General features: G+C 42.4%; 1 protein-coding gene across 4 annotated transcripts in view; it reads left to right on the top strand.

Annotated features, from left to right (window-relative positions):
• Window positions 1–22,617, top strand: part of KATNA1 (katanin catalytic subunit A1) — a 32,974-nt gene that overhangs the window by 9,500 nt on the left and 857 nt on the right. For 3 of the 4 annotated variants that reach the window (XM_053292132.1, XM_053292113.1, XM_053292122.1), the window contains 9 exons: window positions 3,325–3,498; window positions 5,191–5,348; window positions 5,827–6,010; window positions 9,061–9,182; window positions 15,342–15,447; window positions 15,937–16,095; window positions 18,746–18,872; window positions 20,980–21,114; window positions 21,520–21,646. In XM_053292132.1, the coding sequence (XP_053148107.1) occupies window positions 3,328–3,498; window positions 5,191–5,348; window positions 5,827–6,010; window positions 9,061–9,182; window positions 15,342–15,447; window positions 15,937–16,095; window positions 18,746–18,872; window positions 20,980–21,114; window positions 21,520–21,646 (1,289 nt within the window). In that variant the 5' untranslated portion in view covers window positions 3,325–3,327. The remainder of the gene's footprint in view (window positions 1–3,324; window positions 3,499–5,190; window positions 5,349–5,826; window positions 6,011–9,060; window positions 9,183–15,341; window positions 15,448–15,936; window positions 16,096–18,745; window positions 18,873–20,979; window positions 21,115–21,519; window positions 21,647–22,617) is intronic. The other variant, XM_053292142.1, reaches the window with a different exon arrangement.

The raw sequence follows: 22,617 nt of genomic DNA, 5'->3' as shown, positions 1-22,617 counted from the left end.
CTACTGGACCCGGCTCTGCTTTTGGAAGCTCAGGTGGAGGCGGTGGCTAGGGGTGCCTTTGCACGGCTTCGGCTGGTGCGCCAGCTGCGTCCCTTTCTCGAGAAGGCAGATCTGGCCACGGTTACCCACGCCTTAGTCACGTCGCGGCTGGATTACTGTAACGCGCTCTACGTGGGGCTGCCCTTGAAGAATATCCGGAAACTGCAGCTAGTGCAAAACGCGGCAGCGAGGGTTTTATCCGGAGCTGCCCATTGGGAACATATCACCCCCATTTTGAAAGAGCTGCACTGGCTGCCGGTTCGTTTCCGGGTCCAATTCAAGGTGCTGGTTTTGACCTTTAAAGCCCTAAATGGTTTGGGCCCGGGGTATCTGAGGGACCGCCTGCTCCCACGGGTTGCTGCCCGCTTGACAAGGACATCTGAGGGGGCCCTGCTCCGGGTGCCGACAATGAGGGAGGCCCGGCTGTCGTGCACTCGGGACAGGGCCTTCTCTGTTGCTGCCCCCAGACTCTGGAATGCTCTCCCAGTGGCCATTCGTTCCTCGGACTCCATCACGGCTTTTAGAAAGCTTTTAAAGACTTGGCTTTTTACCCAGGCTTTTACATGATCGTTTTCTACTGCAGCTTCTTTGTGTTTTTATTTGTTGTATTTGTTGTATTGTTTTTATGTCTGTTTTTATGTTTTTATATTTTTAACATGATGTTTTTATTGTCTTTTTATTGTATGTTTTTAACTTTTGTAAACCGCCTTGGGGTTATCTTTTTAACGAAAGGCGGTATATAAATGCAAAAATAAATAAATAAAATAAAATATAGTGGTTAGAGTGCTGGACTAGGACTGGGGAGACCTGAGTTCACATCCCCATTCAGCCGTGATACTTGCTGGGCGACTCTGGGCCAGTCACTTCTCTCTCAGCCTAACCTACTTCACAGGGTTGCTGTGAGGAGAAACTCAAGTATGTAGTACACCACTCTGGGCTCCTTGGAGGAAGAGCAGGATATGAAATATGTGTTTGGGTTTTTTTAAAGCCATTAGACTAGAAATCCTGCCAACATCTTAATAATGGCCTTGCATTTGTATTGTGAGTGCAATTCCATGTTAAATCTCTCTTTGGTAGACAATCGTAACATTTAAAACTGCTTGGAGTTTATTGAAGTTAGATCAAAAGAATGACATTTGGGGACTGAGCCACTAAAATATTACCCATTAAATATTAAGAGGGTTGGGAGGTATCTGAGCACTTATGAGGAGACTTGAAATTAGAGCATTTCTTACGTTGCTTGCAATTCAAGTTGTCTTAAGCAATACTTATTTGTTTGAGCAACTAGTGTGCCTGAACCCTTGAATGACATCTGCCCCCCTCTTCTTGGAAGCATTCATGTCTATTATGACTTTAATCCTACCCTTCCACATTGTAATGGTGCTTAAAATGGCTAACATTATTCAAAATGCTCCATATAAATAAACAATTTGAAAAACATAAGAGAAATGGAGTATTAGATCGAGTATGTGTGTGTGTGTATTCCATAGGGTGCCAAGAAAATTCAGAGATCAGATCAAAAGCTTGCCAAAACATTAAAATCTTGAGTCAGTGATGGAAGGCCAATAACTAAGGGAACTGGATATATATTTGGTGCAGTAAGTTCCACATCCTGGGCACTGCATTGACATCTGTATGTGGGCAGGATCATATGGGACAAGACAGTCATTTAGGGATCTTGTTCCTAAAACATTTAGGACTTCACATTCATTGACCAGTATTTTCAGTTTTAGAAAACACTAGCTGGTGGAGCTGAAAGAGAAGTCGTGTGCAAAAAAAACCCATTTCTTGTCAGATGTTTTGCAGGGTTGGGTAGAAACCCAAATGACAAGTCTGGTTTTTCAAGGGGAGTGCAGCAATGCAGGTGGAATTCCTATCACTGGATCAGAAATCCTGCCCAAGATTAGAGGACCTCTCTCTTGCCTGGATTAAGACTGTTAGTTCACATCTAATCTATTATAGTTTTCAGACAATGGTTCAGAAATGGCATCCTCAGAGTTAGATGGAAAAGCATGATGACTTGAATAGCATGTCATCACCATACTGGAAAACTAATGTGCATTTTTAGATATGTACCTGCAACACGGAACCTTTTGCCAAGCACAGCTCCTTGACATGTGCATGTCTTTAAAAGCGCTTGCTACAATTTCTGCATGTGCAAGAATTGGTACTGGGCAACTTTAGTATCAGTTTCAGAACAATTGTTTAATGATTTAAATGTGGCTGTTTCCAGTAGCTCACGATGTGTGTACAACATGGCAGTTATTCTCAGATGAAGCCATTTGTGTACTTTTGGATAGGTACAGACATCTCCTGGGTCCATGGAAAACTCTCCACACTTAAGAGGCTTAAACTCCTCTTGCACTTGTGCAAATAATACTAGAGTGGGTGTCGGCAAAAAAGATTATTTAATCTAGAAAAAAGTATTGGAGAAAACAATACATTACGTTCAAATCCTCTTTCTAAAAGAATTTGACAAAATATGGGAGGAGGAAGGCATGTGACTATCTAACCACAAGATTACTGCAGAATGTGATGATAGTTACTTTATGCTAGACCAGTGATCTTCACTATTTTTCAAGCTGGGGCCCACTTTGGCATGAAACCACCAATGTGAGAGCCATTTCCCACTGTGCTGATCTCTCCACAGTACTGCACGGATCCCTCTCTTAAGAGCTCTGGGGGAGAGCTGCACTCCATGTACATCTTCCAAGATGGTGCCAGGGCTCTGTTTCCCTTTAAAGGAGCCCCACCAGGCACAGCACTGTACAGTTAGAATGGCCACTTCCACTTGTTTCCAGGCAAACTGTCTTTTGGCTGAAGCTTTGCACAGGCCCAATAAACAGCTCTCAGAGAGCTGCACTTAAGGTTGACAAGAGCCACCACGGGCTCCCACGCCTTACAGTGAAGAAATGTACAGAAGATCTCATATCTCGGTTATATTTTATAGGTCTCAAGAGGTCAAACAGTTTGAGAAATGTGCTAAAACTCTATTTTGTAGAGGTGTGGATGCAAATGTGTCTGTGTTGGGTAGAGAAGGCTCTGTGGCAGGATATAACTGTTCTCTAACAAGTGTGCCATGTTTAATACTCAGAAATGTAGTATGTGGTTTGAATGGCTTAAAAATAATCTCATTTGTTCTCCCAAGAATTTTTCATGTGAAACACTTTCAGTTTAATCTTTCTATTATTTTACCTTTTCTATGGGACTCATTTGCTTTGTAACCTAACTTCCATATCTTGCAACTGCAGTGTATTGTTATCTTTGTCTTTCCCCCCCTCCCAGCTTATGTTGAGCATGAGTCTTGTCATGATAAGCGAGAATGTGAAGCTGGCCCGTGAATATGCCTTGCTGGGAAATTATGATTCTGCAATGGTCTACTACCAAGGAGTACTTGACCAAATGAACAAATACCTCTCTTCTGTCAAAGATGTGTATCTCCAGCAGAAATGGCAACAGGTGAGCCATCTTATTCTGTTACTGTTCTTACACCCACAGGGCTGTCTACTTAAAAAAAAAACATAACCTTTGAGTATCATTAACCCTAACAGATCAATTAAATTTAAATAAATTATCCTCCTTACTAAAATGTTTATAGGTGCCTTCCTGAGACATTGAAGGAAGTATAAAATAATGTCCACTTAACAAAAGTTGCTGCCACTTCTTAGAAGGAAAAACTATCTCTAATATTGAGTTTTCTTTACCTATTACAGGAACACACCAGGATCAATATTTTATCCAATAATAAAGCATGTGCCCCGCTATGTCCTTCCACTTAACTAAAACTTTAGTTGATTAATCAAAAGCCTACTACTGTTGACTCCTTTAGCTAACTTCTAACTCACATGAATGATTCAGTTCTTTCCTGGACTGTACCACTGTAGACTAATATGGCGAGGAGGCTCCATTTTTTTAGTGTTCTCCCTTTTCTAAATCTCTCAAATATAGAAAACATAAGCTTTCTGCTTCACTATTTACTGCAGGAATTATAAATGAATTGTTCCTACTATGCTAAGGATTGCATTTTCCCCATGAGCAAAGGTGCCATAGCTGTAATAATATCTCTTTGTTAGCTCCCATTTAGTTAAATGCACAATGTTCCAAAGTCAAGGAGCACAGTGGAAAAATGGGACTACAACTAAATGTAAAAAAGGCTAATCTGATGACAATGGGTACAGAAACCAGTCTCAGAATTGATAATGAAAACATTGAAGTGGTGGATAGCTTCTGCCTTTTAGAATCGACCATCAACAGTAAAGGATCCAGTGCAAGTATTGACACTTTTGAATTTTGTTGCTGGAGAAGACTTTTGAGGATACCATGGGCAACCAGGAAAACAAATGGATCATAGAACAAATCAATCCAGAATTTCCACTCGAAGCACAAATGACTAGGCTTACTCTGTTATACTTCAGACACATTATGTGAAGACCCAGCTCCCTTGAGAAGTCCATAATGCTGGGGAAAGTTGAAGGAAAGCGAAGAAAAGGATGACCGGCAGCAAGGTGGATGGACTCGATTATGACAGCAATGAATGCACCACTGAGAGACCCTAAAGGCCAAGTGGAAGATAGATCATCCTGGAGATAATCCATCTATGTGGTCACTAAGAGTCGACACTGACTTGACAGCGCTTAATCTGCAATAGTTCAAGCAACCTTAGAAAGCCTGTAGCAAATACTGGTGGTTCTTGGATACACTATCACTTCTGCTGTGAAAGTTAGAGGTCAAAGAGCTCTTCTGGAATAACAAAATTGGAGACACAGCACACAGATGATCTCTAAGAGTACCCACCACAAAGTAGTAATGCCATGCCTTTGATATGCAAGGTTTATATGCTAACTACCTTTCATGAACATTTAAGTTTCATTTTCTGGGGAAAGCTCCAGTTTCAAATATTTGCTGGGAAGGCCCATTGATTTAAAGGGCAACTTGATAGTGGTACATTTGTTCTTGCATGGGAATTGCAAACCTAAGGTAGACAGTTTGGACCTGCTATAACTGTTGCAGGGAACAACAACAATATTAGTAACAAAGGTGCCCCCCACACACACCTGAAAATGTATTTAGCTAATGTTGAAGTGATTCACATCTTAAGCTGACAAGTTTCTACAAGTTGACTATCTTCTTGTATTTCATTTTTTCAATCAGGTTAGGCAGGAGATAAGTGTAGAAGCCAAGCACGTGAAGGATATCATGAAATCACTGGAAAGCTTTAAATTAGACAGCACTCCTTTGAAAGCTGCACAACAAGAATTGCCAGCTCATGACGGAGAAGTCTGGTCATTACCTGTACCTGCTGAGCGCCGGTAAGAAATGGGATAAAGTAGATCAGGGAGTCCATACATTAATCATGAATACTGTCTCTCAAGACTTGACTTCTTGGTTTTACTTCCAAAGCCAGAAATGAAATTCTCTGCAGTCTCCAATTAATGCTCCCTGGCAGCCCAGAGACACTGTGTTGCAATCTGGTGATATTTTCAATTGTAACTTGAATATCTGGGCTGTAAATAATTGATGGGGGTCTCCGTTTGAAACGTGTTCATGGATAAGATCAGCAACATGGAGTACCGAGGTCTAGAATATGTATTTTGGGGTCTTTGATCTCTTGGGAATGCTCCCCCAACAAACTCTTCAGATGTTTGTGGACTGGTGGGGGTGGAGCTTATTCCCGTGTCCATATGTAAAAACCATCTGCATTTATATTTGATGATATATGCAAATGATGATATATACTGTATCTGTATTTTATATATGATGGTAAATGTCTAACTTATAATTTCTAAGAAGTTCTCCAGGACCCAGGAAACGACAGTCTGCTCAGTGCAGTGATTGCAAGGTTCACAATAACCGACCAAGTGCAGCAGCCAGAGTCCCTCATCGTCCCTCCTCCCGAAACACAAATGATAAAGGCAAAGTAGTCCGTGGCCGAGAAAAGAAGGACCCACAAAATAAAGGAAAAGAAGAAAAAGTAAGCTCTTTGAATGTGAATGTGATCCTAATACTTCAGATTCTCAAAAGTACCCCTCCCACCATTTGGATCTCTTAATTGTGAGTCCTGTACTGTAAATTGTTTCTGCAAGTAGGCAGGTGGTATAAGGTTCTTGAAGATTCGACTATGAAAAATGATGCAGCTAAAACTCTGTTGACTTTTTGGAGTGCAAGGATGAATAAGTTATCTGAATTTCCCTTAACAGTCTCTAGATTTTTGTATTTGTGCTTTTATAGAATCTTTACATTACAAAATGCTAGATAAATGTTTCCTAATCCAACAATTCAGTAAGGGAAGCAGTATTTCCTTTTTTACAATTAAGTCATCTGAGTGAGTTCATCTCTGAACCAGTCTGTCATGTCCAAGTTAATTGGCCTACACTGGCTATATTGATATAGGAAGGAGGCTTTATGTCAGCTGAGTGGGTTACACATAAGAGTGTATCATGGCAGATAGCTTGACCCTTGTCCTTCTTAGGTTATCCTCTAGCAGAAAATGATTAGGAACATAGGCAGCTGTCGTATACCAAGTCAGACCGTAGGTCCATCTTGCTCAGCATTGTCTACACAGACTGGCAGCGGCTTCTCCAAGGTGGGAGGCAGGAATCTTTCTCAGCCATATCTTGAAGATGCTAGGGAAGGAACTTGGAACCTAGATGCTCTTCCCAGAGTGTTGTCATCCCCTAAGGGGAATATCTTACAGTGCTCACACCTCTAGTCTCCCTTTCATATGCAACCAGGGTGGACCCTGCTTAGCTAAGGGGACAAGTCGTGCTTGCTACCACAAGACCAGCTCTCTTCCAATAGACCATGATTGACCAGCTGGGTCCAGGGGATGATAAGTAGTAATACCTCTTTACAAGAGAGAGTGGTCCTAGGTATGATCAGAGACACAGTAACACGGTGCTCACAAGTCTTGTGAGCACCATGTTACTGTGCCTCTGATCCTACCTGGAGGGCCAATTCCAGAAGCTACTGCTAGGGGAATACTGCTTAGTCCCATGGTGTTTATGATGCAGAGTACTTCAGATCTCAATCTTGTCTCCCCTCTTTACAATAACTACATGAAACTGCTGAGCAGGGTCATCAAGGGTCCAGGATTTGGAGTGAGATGTCATCACTCTGGTGATACCCAACTGTATGTATCTCTTACATCTGAGTCACATGAGGCTGCGGAGGTGCTAAACTGGTGTCTGGGAACAATAATGGGTTAGAAAAGGGCCAATAAACTAAAACTCCATCCAGGCAAGATGGAGATACTATTGGTGGGTCACTTGTCTACTTGAGGAGGTAGACAAGTGACTATTTTTGAATGAAGTTTGAGTTCCTCCTCCCCGAAAAGCACCATGTTTGCTGTCTGGAAGTGAGCATAGGTCCAGCTATGATATTAGGGGCCTGTGAGCTGTGGCCCATTCTGTATCCAGAGCCAGACTGTGGCTGTCCATTCTAAGGTAAACTCCAGATTAGACTTCTGCTGTGTGTTGGGTGTAGTATCGTCTTGTAAGCTGCTTTAGCAACTGTACTTAAAGTCAAAACATAGCTGCTAGATTGCTTAGTGGGACCAGAATTTGGAAGAATATCTATCTTGCTTGTGACTGAACAACTGCATTGGCTCCAAGTTAATTTGAGCCCAATTTCAGAATGCTTGTGTTTACCTTTCAAACCCTATATGGCCAGGGGCCCAGATACTTCTTGGACTGCCTCCTTCCACCATCAGTCTGCTCATACACTGAGATAATCATTGGAGGTTCATATGATGCTGCCTTATACAGAGTCAGACCCTTGGTTGATCTCAGTCCATATTATCTGTGCTGACTGATAGCAGCTGTCCAACATTTCAGAAAGGGATCTTTTCCAGCCCTACCTGGAGACCCCAGGAATGAACCTGGGACCGTGTGCATGCAACACATGTGCTCTACTTCTGAGTCACAGCCCTACCCCCCATGGGGGCCTCTCCTTTGGGTGGCCCTACCTTCTGAAATGAGTTCCCAGCCATTGAATTCTTTCTTCAGAAAAGCTAACCTTGCACTGGTTTTCTCTGGCACCAAAAGGAAAGAGCTTCTCCCATCCCAAGGCCTTTTAAATCTCTTTAGCCACTGGTGTTCTGCTTTTCTTATTTTGAGAAGTTGTTAATCATTTTTATTGTTTGAAATTGTAAACTGACCTGAGAGCACTTATGCACTGAAGGATGGGATAGAAATTAAATAAAGATCACAAAAGTCTTTCTGCTCATATTCATATACACAGTTATGCTGGCAGGCATGGTGTAATCCAGAGTCTTTCAGGACCTCCAGCCTTTAGCATCTGTATTGGTATGACAATACCAATCTGATACTCTGCAATCTGTATTATATATGACAATAAAAAGGATTCCTTTGTTTTGAGAATAATATTTGACTGAGAGATTTTTCATAGATCTATGCTATTTTCTGCTTTTTAATATTCAGCAGCATTATACAATAATATCAGTATGCGGGCTGCCATGGAGTGAGTTCTTAGGATCCCAGTTTGCAAGCAGTACTGTCAGTAACCTGCAACTATCGGAATTAGAGTTTCCCCTTCTCTGAATGGAAGGACCTAAAAACATGCCTGTTTAGTCAGGCTTCTAGTTTATGGTTTTAAAGCTTTGGTTTTAGAGTTTTTATTATATTTTAAATGATTTTAATTATATAATGTTTTAATTAGTTTTATATTGTGAACCGCCCAGGGACTTTTTTGTATGGGGCGGTATATAAAACAAAACAAAACAAAAGAGCTCTTCAAGGTATCCATGTGACTTGAAATGTAAGCTGCATACCTTTTGGGGCGGGGGGTGGTGGTGGGTCAAAACATATGTGAAGCACATGTTTGTCTTTTAATAATAGTAGTCAAATCCACTCCCACTGGATTGAGATCATGGTGGAGGCAGAAGGAAGGCTTTAACTCTATCCCCTCACCACAGCCCCAATTTGAATCAAGGCCCCATATGTATTATCTGCAAAGTTGAAGTAACTTATGTGTGTGTTGTGCAAATTTTTATTTGTGATGCAGAATAGGTCATCCTCTGACATTTCAGAACTTGAGCCAAAGAAATTTGATAGCACTGGATATGACAAAGATTTAGTGGAGGCTCTGGAAAGAGATATCATTTCTCAGAATCCCAATGTGCGATGGTAAGTGTGAACAACTTCTGTTTCAGTTTAGGGGGCTTTTGAATAAGCTTGAAGCTATAAGGAGGAGCACCTCTAACAACTGTGTAAAAAGTAAACTAACTGACAACAGTCTGCAGACTTTTAAAATGAGACTTTTAAAACCAGACTTTTAAAATGAGCTTCTGGTATGATCCTAAGGTAACAGCAGCTCATGGGATCCAGAATAGCTGGGCCACTGTACCCCCACAGAGTTCAGTTGAGTCATGTAAAATCCTTTTGTGGGGTAGGGAACGGGGCTGGCATCTGCATCATATGAGTTACTTTGGCCATTATGCAGCCAGAACTACAACACAGTGGTGCACTCTTGTGCTGAAAGGGGCACAAAGCCGCCTTGTAAATAAGTTCACAATTGTTACTATCCCACAAAACGTAGAGGCTTGCCTGTCCATACATATCTATTCTAGGAATTCTTGTCACATTAATGACCTGAAAGACACGGACACATTCATCTAGCTTACATATGCTTTCTTGCCTGAAAATGAGCCTTGCGTGCCATACATGGCCAGCTGAGGGACTATTCACGTTTGCATGAATTGTGTGCTGTTTTAGTTGCTGAAGCTTAAATGACTGCTTCCCCATAGGCCTTACTATTCATCCATTGTTAGGGATGCCTATGGTCTGTCTAGGGTTTTCCTTCTTGGCCAGATTCCTAGCCTAGGCATGTCCCTTGCTAACATTTTTCCTAGGAACTAGCTCCTACTAGGGAAGCAGTGCTGTTGCAACGTGAGGCTGTAGCACATTCCATACAGTGTTGCAGAAAATATTGATATTCAGTCTTTGAAAAAGATAATGCCTTCACAAATGTAACAGGATAGAATGATTTAAATTAAGGGAAAGCGCCAATTCAGGTTGCAGCTTTCTAGTTCATATCTCCTGAACAATCATACATGTGGATTGGTGGCTATAGCATCATATCTGTGTTCAACTAAATAAAGCCTTTGTACCACTAGGAGAATAATCCAAAACACCTGGTCATGCAGACTGCATGACTTGTGCCAGAGAATATACATCTGCTGTGGTGACAAATTGTGACATGAAAGATTTGTTTGTGTACTCTGTATACCGGAGGTCAGCATCCTTTCAGAAGCGACATGCCAAGTTTCATAGGGCTTACTCCCAAATAGTTGTTTATGGGATTGCAGGCTTTACCTTCAGATAAGATGAAGGCTGCAATCCTTCATCTTACTTGATGAAATCATCTTGCTCAGAGTCTCTGTGTGTGCACAGCAGGGGTCACAGCAGCCACCTATGGCACACATGTCAAAAGTGGCACATGAAATAAGTTTGAGCAACACTCTCACTGCTAGGAAGACTGCTGCCATACCTGCTGCCTACCTCCAGCTGGTGCATCACTCCTTGCAGTAGCTGGCAGTGGACATCCAGAATTAACAGAGGTCTCTCTGCTGACTGGCTACCTTTCTTCAAACACATGCTCAAGAGGGAGCTGCAGAGATCTCCGTCAGTCCTGAATGTCTGCTGCATGCTTGCTGCTACAGCAAGCAGTGACAGCCAGAGGCAGGTAGCGGGCATCATAGCAACCGACCTTCCTAGCAGTGTGTGTGTTGCTCAAAAGTGTGCCACTTCTGACATGCATGCCATAGGTTCCTGACCCCTGCTGTGTGTATACAGAGACTCTGAGCAAGATGGTTTCATTAAGTAAGGAGGATTGTAGCCTTCATCTTACTTGAATGTGAAGGCTGCAATCCTATGTAAACTACTTGGGAGTGAACCCTATTGAACTTGGTGAGGTTTCTAAGAAAACATAGATCAAATTGGGCTACAATTTGAACATTCCAAATGCAAGGACTGGTTGTTAGTGAGCATAACAGTGTTTATCCATGACATGGAAGGTAAATGTCCATGTTTGGTCTAAATCGGGTGCACAACTCAAATCCCTAGTGGACCAACCATGATGTGGTGTTTGGGGGCCGATGTCAATTTTCAGCACACTATTACATTTATTAAATAATTAACAATATTAATGAAAGCAATTTAGTTGTTGTGCATCTTTTCCGCTTGTGAAGGAACTCGCAATTTTAACCAAGGATAATGGCCAGAAAATAGGCCCTGTCCCTGCTCAGTCAGTGAGGCACCTGGAGTGCATGCCAGCCCCAAACAAATGCCAAGAGCTCTCCTTTCAGGTTGCAATCCTAGGCATGCTTACTTAGGAATAAGCCTCACTGGGAACATTGTGGGAATATTTCCAAGTAAACCTGTGTAGTATGGTGCTGTAAGGCAGCTTCAGAGAGGACAGAGGATGGCCCCTTGGAGAAGAGGGAACTAATCCTAAGAGTGGCCCTCTGCCTCTCTGGGGTGCTGTTGGGCAGGCCGGATTCATGACTTGCATAAAAATAAATATACAACCATTTGTCATTATAAAGCTTGATCTCAAAAGTCACATTCTTGCCCTGGTTTGTTCTTTGAGTCAAATCTTGCTTATCTCATAATTGTGTTCGTAAAGTTTAGCTTTTAGAGATTGAGTGTATTTGTTAATATATGTGTTGTCACATTCAGATATCATTTTAAACCAGGTTATTTTAAAGGGACACATTTTAAAAATAAAGAAATAAAATTAGATATATTAGCAGTTTGAAATAACTTATTGAAGAAAGTCACCTGAATCGTTAGATTTTAACAATAATATTTACTTGGGGGTGGGCTGGGGGGAATAAATGACAATTGTAGCCATTGTTTCCGAGATGTACTGGTGTCTTTTACCTATTAAAGAATTATAGTGTGCAAATGTACTTAGACACCATAACACTCAGTGTGTTTGCAGGAGTGGAGGGGTTGGATTTAAATGAGAGTTGGTTATTGAGGGGGTGCCTTCATTGACTGTGGGGCAGCTATACCGGTGGTGGTGGGGAATAGAAAAAGTAACATTGTCAGGTCAGCAGGCCATTCCAGGGGAAGGGCAGTCAGACATTTAATATCTGACTTCCCCTCCAGTTGTTCTGCCAGCTCTTTGACCTTGGGGAGCACTGCCAACAACCCACATAACCTCACCTTGCGCCTTTGCAATGCCAGGTCAGTCCAGAATAAACCCAAACTCATCCATGATTTGATTGTGGATGAAGGTGCCAACCTGGTGTGCATCACCTAGAATTGGTTGGGGGAGGCTAGTGGCCCAGTCTGGTCACAGCTTCTCCCTCCAGGGAATTCTGTAGAGGAGCAGGTGAGGGGACACGGGTGGGGAGGTGGAGTGGCTGTGGTCTGTAAGGATAACATCTCCCTTACCAGGGTCCCTGTCAGGGTATCGGACCATATTGAATGTGTGTACTTGAGTTTGGGGACCAGGGATAAATTGAGACTTCTGTTGGTGTACCAATCATCCCACTGCCCAACAGAATCCCTTACTGAGCTCACAGGATTGGTCGCAGAACTTGCGTTGGCATCTCCCAGACTTTTGGTGCTGGGGGGCTTCAATGCTCCTTTCGGGACCAATTTGTCCAGAGCAGCTCAGGAGTTCATAGCTGCCATGACAACTATGGGCCTATCCCAAGTGGTCTCTAGACTGATGCACGGTGCAGGTCATATGCTTGATTTGGTCTTTTACTCTGATCAGGGTGGTGTTCCATGGGTGGGGACTCCTGTGATTTCCCCACTGTCATGGACGGGCCACCATCTGGTTAAGGTTAGGCTTACAACCACTTCCCACCTCCGCAGAGGTGAGGGACCTATTAGAATGGTCTGCCCAAAGAGGTTATTGGACCCAACAGGATACCAGAAAGCTTTGATTTAATGTTGGCTCTGCCGGTGATCCTGTGGATGCCTTGGTGGAGAACTGGAACAACATGCTCACCAGGGCAGTAGACATGATTGCTCCCAAGCATCCCCTCCAACATGATTCAAAATTGGCCCCTTGGTATATGGAATATCTATGGTGGAAGAAGTGGCAAGGTAGGCTACTAGAGTGCAAGTGAAGAAAGACTGCACTCGAATCCAACAGATTATGACATAGAGCACATTTTAAGATCTATGCTCAGGCAATACGTGCGGCAAAGAAGCGGTTCTTTTCTGCCCGTATTGCATCTGCGAGTTCACGTCCAGTTGAGTTGTCCAGGGTTGTGAGGGGACTAGAACGTGCTCCCACTTCCTTGAATTAGAATCTGGAGCCATCAGTTACCCACTGTGATGTGTTTAATGAATTCTTTGCAGATAAAATCTCTCGTATTCGGGCCAAGTTAGATGGAGACTCCACAATTATTGTGATGTCTGAATTAGAGGTGTCCAGCAACTCCTCTTATGTGGTTTGACTGGATCGGTTTCAGTTTGTGACTCCTGAGGATGTGGACAAGCTGCTTGGAGCCATGAGGCCTACCACTTGTTCTCTTGACCCTTGTCCAACATGGCTTGTTCTATCTAGCAGGGAGGCTGTTGTAAACAGCCTGGTGGAAATCATAAATGCTTCTTTGAGGGAGGGCAGGATGCCTCCTTGTCTTAAGGAGGCAATTATTAGACCTATTCTAAAGAAGCCTGCACTGGATCCCTCCATTGAGCAATTATAGGCCTGTCTCCAACCTCCCATGGTTGGGCAAGGTAATTGAGAGGGTGGTGGCCTCCCAGCTCCAGGTTGTCATGGAGGAAGCAGACTGTCTGGACCCATTTCAAACTGGCTTTCAGATGGGCTACAGGGTGGAGACTGCCTTGGTCGGCCTGATGGATGATCTCCAATTGGAAATTGACAGAGGAAGTATGACTCTGTTGATCCTTTTGGATCTCTTGGTGGCTTTCAATACTATCAACCATAGTATCCTTCTGGAACGTCTGAGAATACTGGCAGTGGGAGGCACTGTTTTATAGTGGTTCCACTCCTACCTCGTGGACAGATATCAGATGGTGTTGATTGGAGACAGTTGCTCTTCAAGGTTATGTATGGCATCTCTCAGGGCTCCCTACTGTCTCCAATGCTTTTTAATATCTACATGAAACCACTGGGAGAGAACATCAGGGGACTTGGTGCAGGATGTTATCTGTATGCTGATGACACCCAGATCTACTTCTCCATGTCATCATCATCAGGAGCTGGCATATCCTCCCTAAATGCCTGCCTGGAAGCAGTAATGAGCTGGATAAGGGAGAATAAACTCAGATAAGACGGAAGTACTTACTGTGCGGGGTCAGAACTCCAGAGACGATTTTGATCTACCTGTTCTAGATGAAATCACACTTCCCCAAAAGGAACAGGTACGCAGTCTGGGAATACTTCTGGATCCACAGCTCTCCCTGGTATCTCAGGTTGAGGCGGTGGCCAGAGGGGCTTTCGGTCACCTCCAGCTGATACGCCAGCTGCGTCCCTTTCTTGAGATGAACGACCTCAAAACAGTGGTACATATACTGGTAACCTCCAGACTTGACTTCTGCAATGCACTCTATGTGGGGCTGCCTTTGTACATAGTCCGGAAACTTCAGTTGGTACAGAATGCGGTGGCCAGGTTGATCTCTGGGTCATCTCAGAGAGACCACATTACTACTTTGCTGCTAGAGCTGCACTGGCTGCCAATAGGTTTCCGGGCAGAATACAAGGTGCTGTTTATAATCTATAAACCTAAGTGGCTTGGGCCCTGGGTATTTAAGATAACGTCTTCTTCATTATGAGCCCCACTGCCCACTGTGGACGTCTGGAGAGGTCCGTCTCCAGCTGCTGCCAGCTCGCCTGGTGGCCACATGGGGGCGGGCCTTCTCGGTTGCTGTCCCAAGATTGTGGGATGTGCTCCCTACTGAAATACGATTCTCCCCATCTTTGACAACTTAAAAAAAACATTTGAAAACCCACCTCTTCACCCAAGCTTTTTCAGCTTTTCAATTGTTTGTTTTAATCTGTGTTTGACTTTTAAATTGTTTTAAATTGTTAAGTTTTTGTGTGTGTTTTTAACTTATTTTTATGTTGTTAACCGCTCAGAGACAGAAGTTTGGGGCGGTGTACAAATTGGATGGATGGATAGATGGATTGATATTGCATTGTAGAGAACCACTGAGGCTTTCAACTTAAAAGGAAGTGTTGATCTGTTAGGAACTAACTAAAGATTATTCTGAGACAATGAAATGATTCTTGAACTAAACAGTGCCTAATTGCTTCTGGCATGTCATAATCTTTTTTTTCTTTTTCTTTTTAACAAGGGATGATATAGCTGACTTAGTGGAGGCTAAAAAGTTGCTCAAAGAAGCAGTTGTCTTACCGATGTGGATGCCTGAGTTCTTTAAGGGGATTAGAAGGCCCTGGAAGGTAAAGTTAACTCAATTAATTCTGAAGAACTAGTATAGTTTTCAGATGTGTCCTAACTGAGCACTCCTTTAAAAATTATATAAACTATGATTTCATATTAATGTAAAGAAAATTGTACTATTCCTGGTATTCTTGTTCTTAAAGGTTATTTGTTTGGCTGAGACTCATAAAAACTTTGGTTTTTATAATAGTAACATCCAGTCCACTTTTATACTATGTTGGCAGACAGATCTTTATTTTATTTTGATTCTGTTGTGGCTTATTGCTAAAACCATGAAACATGCAATTTAATTAAATTCAGATGTCTGGATAATTAGTAATGTAAAAGCTACTTAATAAATACTATCCTAGCATTAAGAATTAGAACATTTTTCCTAACGACATATTCTAAAATAAACAACTAGAAGTTGTTTAGAATACTTTTGTTGCTTTTACAGCAGGTAGCCTTCTCACTATTTTTACTCAGAACACGCCCTCTCTCTTAAATAGGGTGTATTGATGGTTGGTCCTCCTGGCACTGGAAAAACCCTCCTTGCAAAAGCTGTAGCTACTGAATGCAAAACAACCTTTTTCAACATATCATCATCTACACTCACTTCAAAATACAGAGGAGAATCTGAAAAACTTGTTCGCCTACTATTTGAAATGGTAATTTCCCCTTAAACTTTTGATTCTTCTGGTTTTTTAGAGGAATAATAGGTTGTGAACTCTGGTGACTGATAAAACGAAAGCATGTTCTAGAACACTTGCTTTCATTTAAATGTGTTATCGACCTTGTTTGGATGATCCAACAAGCCGTCATAAATTTTGAACCAAAGGAGTGGTTGGTGGAAAAGGAAGCAAATTGATGGAAAGTATTCTCAAGGATAGCGTTCTTAAGCTTATAGAACAGGCCCTGCTGAGCGAGAACCAGCATGGCTTCTGCAAAGGTAAATCTTGCCTCACCAACCTTTTGGACTTCTTTGAAGATGTCTTCATTCTCAAATTCATGCTTGGAATAATTAGGAAGGGGATTGAAAATTGCTTATATTATAATGCCCTTAAAGGGCATTTGGAGTACTGGGTACAGTTCTGATCATCCTATCTTAAGAAGGACTTCGTAGAACTGGAGAAAGTGCAGAAGAGGGCAACCCAGATGATCAAGGGCCTAGAGTACTTTCCTCATGAGGTAAGGCTACAATACCTGCAGCTTTTTAGTTTAGAAAAAAGATGACTGAGGGTAGACATGATAGAGGTATATAAAAACATGCAAGGTGTGGAGAAAGTTGATAGAAATTTTTCTCCCTCTTGGCACTAGAACCAGAGGTCATCCCATGAAACTGATTGCCAAGAAATTTAGGACCAACAAAAGGAAGTACTTTTTCACACAACGCATGATTAACCTATGGAATTCTCTGCCACAAGATGTGGTGACAACCTGCAGCCTGGATGGCTTTAAGAGGGGTTTAGATAGACTTCTCCTCCACGAATTTATCATGGCTACTAGTCTGAGGGCTATAGGCCACCACCATCCTCAGAGGCAAAAGATGCCTCTAAATACCAGTTGCAGGGGAGCAACAACAGGAGAGAGGGCATGCCCTCATCTCTTGCCTGTGGGCTTTCCAGAAGCATCTGGTGGGCCACTATGCAAAACAGGATGCTGGACTAGATGGGCCTTGGGCCTGATCCAGCAGGGCTGTTCATATGAGTGCAAAGCCTTTACATGTATTCCTTCCCTTTCCCTCCACACCTTGCACACAGAAGAATCCTGGCTTGTTAAAACATAACTGTGTGTTGGCCGAACCCCAGGAGCTACTGTTTAATTGTGGTTTACAAAACTGAGATTATTCCAGTTTGTCGGAGTGTCCCTAGCTCAGTGGTACAGCACTTACTTTGCATGTAAAAGGCCGCAGGTTCAGTCCCAGGATGCTGGTAAAGATCCCTTCTGAAAACCTGGAGGGCCATTGCCAGTCAGAGGAGACAATACTGAGCTAGATAGACCAGTGGTCTGACTCTGTATAAGGCAACTGCATATGTTCATGTAAACCACAGCTTCCAGATACAGTTTGGGATTCCTCAGTCACACCTTTGCACCCAAGCTGGAGGAGGAGGGAGCATGCAGACTCAGCACTTCTTGAGCTTATGCTAATGAAACCAGATGATTGTGAGACCACAGCTTGTTGAACTATCTGAACTGGACTGCTGTCCCCAGGGTAGGGCTGCACGGTTGTTATTGGACTACATCATCCCTGACTATTGGCCACTGTGGCTAGTGATTATGGAAGTTGTAGTCCAATAACAACCGGAGGACGGAAGTTGTACAGCCCTGCCCTAGTGAATGATGCATGTACTTATAATTTTACTTGCTTTTCAGCTCTAGCATATTGGTGTTCATTAGAGTGTAGAAGATTAGAGTTCATCCTGCATTGTAGCAACATGCTAATTATTGATATATGCGTATTTGTATTTGAGCAGGCATATTATGCAGAATATATAAAAACACCCTGAGGTCTTAGAACAAAGGGTGGTATATACATATATATTTGGAGTTCAAGAAGTCTAGCCACACTGTTTTAATTGGTATTTTATCTTCTTACAGACTTAGTGTTTCAGTTTTTGAAGTACCCTGTGCAGAGGACCCTGCTGCCTGGGTTTCAGTAAAACTGAACTCAGAGCGGATAGGTGTGGACAACCCACTTGATTCCACCGGAGCCTTAAGTCAAATGGGAGTGGTGTCGCCCTGTCAGCTTTGAACATTCACCAGTATAACTTAGGTTAACCTGTAGATTACCCATCCTGGGGTGGAAAGATCCCTTGAATTCTTCATTGCTGGTATAAAATGTTCAGGAGTCAGCCCTTTGCCGTGGATAGATTTGGAGGATTGGGGCGAGGGCAACCAATTCCTGGGTGTGAACTCTTTTAGGCACCCAGGTGACTAAAAATTTTCAGATCCTTTGAATGGAAATTGGGGGAAAGCTACAAAAATCCAGACACCACTCGGAGTTCCTTTTTTCATACTCGGCAAAATGTCTGACTATCTGCAGGTAGCAAGATGCTGCCTGAAAATGGCTCTGGGACCCATCCATAACCACAGCTATAGCATACATCTTGGCTTATGTGTGCTTAATTGATGGGGTGATAGTTTCCTGCTTCATTACTGGAACTGGCTGGATTTTGAGCAGGGCTATAAGCTTTGCCTGCATTAGACCACTATAAGTAGGATTATGCTGATGTAGCCAAGAATTTATATATTAATATAGCACAGTGTACTCCAGTGAATTAAACAGGTTAAACTGATGCCACTTTCTCATCTCTCTAGGCTCGATTCTATGCACCAGCAACAATATTTATTGATGAGATAGACTCTATTTGTAGTCGCAGAGGAACTTCTGAGGAGCATGAAGCCAGTCGAAGGGTGAAGGCAGAATTACTTGTTCAGATGGATGGTAAATAATTTTGGTTGGCAGGATGAAGTAAATGTAGAAAAAAAAAAAAGTAACACAGCAGAAATTCTGCAAACTTTTATTAAAATATCTGCTTTGATCATTTAAATTTCCAGAGCCAGCATATATTTTGTTTGAATTTTGTGTCTTGCCTTTCTTCTATGAAGCTTAAAGCTGCATTTTAATGTCACAAAGAGCTTAGGCTGAAAGATGGGGACTTGCCCAAGGCTGCCCAGTTGATTCCACTTCCCATATTGGGGTTCCATATATGCTGATGTGGCATAATTTCGGATTCTGCAAAATGTGGACATTCTAGATTCATGCTCAATAAAGAAAATGAGACTTGTAAATCAAAGGGTACAGAAGTAGAGCAGAAAAGTTCATGATTGTCATGAGTGGAGGGCAGGAAGCGGGGCCCTGACATCACCACTGAAAATCCTTCCCATTCCTAAATGTTATCAAAATAGACTTTGAGGGGAATTTGTTGGTAAGAGTTGACAATTTTTTTAAAAAAATGAAAGCTGGAATTCTCAGGACTTGGAGATTCCATGTTCTGTGGTATGACCCACTCAGGACATAAAAAAAAGGATCCAAATGCTACTAGTGTTTTAATATAATAGTAATAAAACTGGGTGGTTGAAAATTATCCAGACTTAAGTTGTGTACAATAAATCCAAATTAATATATCTGTATACTATATAAATAGATGAAAAATGATAGTCTCTATGATCCAGCTGAAAATATAGAATCCAATAGTTCATGTCCAAAATATGTCCTCAAAATATGGAAGAAGTGTTGACAGATGTTCCATAGAAGTCACAGTGCCGCATTGTGGTTGAGAGAGAAGTGTCAAACCTTTATTTTCCCAGTCTCTAATAAAGCTTGCCAAACACATTTGAGCCCCTTTTGAAAAAGTCACTGCTGGCTTAACATTTTCTTTTTCTGAATTTTGAACATGTGTCTGCTGCTTTCCCTGTACATTTTGAGGAATTTATCTGGCAGGAATTTGGCCCAGAAGGATCACTTAACGTGTTTTAAATGACCCCGTAGGCCAGGGTTGTACAGTGCAAGGCCTTGCGGCTGGATCTGGCCTGCAAGGACTTTTTTTAGAACTATCCTGCAGCAACAGGAAGGCCAGAGGGCCACTCTTAGGATCAGTGTCCTAAGGGAACCATCCTCTGTGCAACTGCCTTAAAGCACCATCCTCTGCATGTTTACTCGGGAATATTCCCACATTGTTCCCAGTGAGGCTTACTTTTAAGTAAGCATGCCTAGGATTGCTACCTGAAAGCAACAGCCATTTAGGGAGCAGGGAAGACTTGGTAATGTTTTGTGGCTGGCATGTGCCTCGGTGACTAAGCAAGGAAGGGGCCTATTTTCTGGCCACTATCCTTGGTTAAAATTGTGAGTCCCTTCACGAGGGGAAAAAGATCCACAAGTAACTTATAATTGCTTTCATTAATATTTGTAATAATTAAATTTAAGGCAATTGCTGGAAATTGACCTTGGCCTTCAAACAATGTGTTGTGCATCCCTGCCTTAGGCTGATACACTGCATTGCTTGCTATGTCAGAAAGGTATGGTGATTTGCTTATCACAGTTCTTACGCTTGGTGGTATAGTGCAAGACTAGGATTAGAGTGAGACATACCAAATATTTCACCCTCCACAAGTACTTGTGTGAATAGTCACATACCTCTACAGGCATTTGTTGTCTGAAAAACTTTCTGATATTGGAAACCCTGAGTGGTCTGCTGAGTTAGCAAACCACTGAGTAGGCTTCTCACAAGCATTCGTTCCTTGAAGATCAGTCTGGGCAGTTCTGTTCATGTTTTTCCCTTTTAAGTAGTTAAATGCAGCTGCAGGCAGGGCAGCTTCAATAACAAGGGACAGTTCATACAGTTTGAAGTACTGTTAGATAATCTTAGGTGACTAAGTATCATTGGTCAGAAACTCAGTGATGCTCAAGAAGATCAAACAATTGTAACTGGGTGTAATGTTGCATTTGATATTGATGATAACGTTCACATTGATTTTAATGACTTGAGCTGACTTCCAGTATTGAGCATGTAACTTTCTACCCTCCTGATTTCTCTTATCTTCTGGTTTAGGTGTTGGAGGGGCTTCTGAAAATGATGACCCTTCCAAAATGGTTATGGTACTGGCTGCTACTAATTTTCCATGGGATATTGATGAGGCATTAAGACGACGGTTGGAAAAGAGAATTTATATTCCTTTACCATCAGGTATAAAGGCTTCATTTCAAGAAAGCCCATCCTTTTGTACATCCCAAACCTTGAACACCATATGTGTTTGATAGTATCAGTCATTCATAGCAGACCCTGTTGAGGAGATCCCTACAAATGGGATCCAGACAAAACCAATTAAAGTGGAATTATCAATGTGCCCAATGAGATTTACACCCGAAAGCTCTAAAATGCAGGCACATTTTAATATGCACAGAGATTCTAGGAGGACAGAGGGAAACTGTGGACAGGGGCCTAATTTAAAAGCTCTGCATTTTAATTAATATGCATAATGTAGTGTGTGGTTCATGCAGTTTCCATTTTACAGTCTACTTATTTTTTAAATGCAGGGACAACTTAGCAGTTTTGTGTTACATTTTGGTCCTTCTTGTTTGTTCTGTCCAGCCAAAGGCAGAGAAGAACTTTTAAGAATAAGCTTGCGGGAGCTGGAGCTTGCTGCTGATGTTGATCTTGCCACTATAGCACAGAATATGGAAGGTTATTCTGGTGCCGACATTACCAATGTCTGCAGGTATGTTAAACTGCAGTACTACTTTTTGTCTGTGCATCAGGCCATAGTCTTAGCACCCATTCTCAGAAGTCCCATTTTAAATGCCACTTTCATAACCACCAGTTACTGTTCAGTTGTTGCCTTATACCAGCACCGCTACTGCAATTCACATTAGATTCTTTATAGTGAAGCAACTTCTCAGCTAGAAAGTCTTCACTCCCCTGATTCTAGGAAAGCAGGCAGGTTGAACCCTATCTGGTAAACCAAAGAAGCAGCAGGATGGAGGCTACCTGGTTGCTTGGCTGGAAAGCCACCTTCCACAAAAGCTGTTCAGTCTTACTCTGCTGCCAACGGATGGTCCCCCACCTTCTCAAGCAGTATTGGAGGCTGGTAAGCCCTGGTGCTCCTTTCTGTGTAGGAAAGCAGTCACCGGTGCTGAGCTCCATCCTTCCATTCCCCCATCCCTTGCTTCTCTCCCTTTTTGGTACTCTGCCAGCTCTATGGTTGTTTCAATCCACTCTACTGTTCATTTGCTTCTTGCCCTGTTCTCTCCATTTATGGAGGCACTGTCTTTCCTTGTGTTCATGCCTCTCTTCTCTTCCATTCTTGTTTTGTCTGTCACTCCTTTCCTTCCATTCTTCTCTAGGGCATTCTTCCTATCATTTCTTCATTCCTTACCCTGGCCATATATTCCCTTTCTTCTCCTCGGGTCAATTCTCATTCTTCCCCTGCCACTTGAAAGAATGTCTCCCCCATTTGTCTCTTCCTCCTGTTTTTCTGTCTGCTCTTTCTTGGACTCTCCAGCTCCTCTTTCCCACCTTGCTCCTTAATCTTCTGCTTGTTGCACTAACTGATGTCATGTTCCTACATCCAGATGTCGGGATGCCTTGCTCTGAAGACAGTTTTGACATTGTGGGGATACTGCTAAAAAGAGAGCATGAAAACCTGTAGTGGGCCCTCAAGACAGAAACATTAAGAAAAATGTAACTACA

This window comes from Hemicordylus capensis, chromosome 1, assembly GCF_027244095.1.
Source record: "Hemicordylus capensis ecotype Gifberg chromosome 1, rHemCap1.1.pri, whole genome shotgun sequence".
Lineage (NCBI taxonomy): Eukaryota > Metazoa > Chordata > Lepidosauria > Squamata > Cordylidae > Hemicordylus > Hemicordylus capensis.
This window is presented reverse-complemented; position numbering and strand designations above follow the sequence as displayed.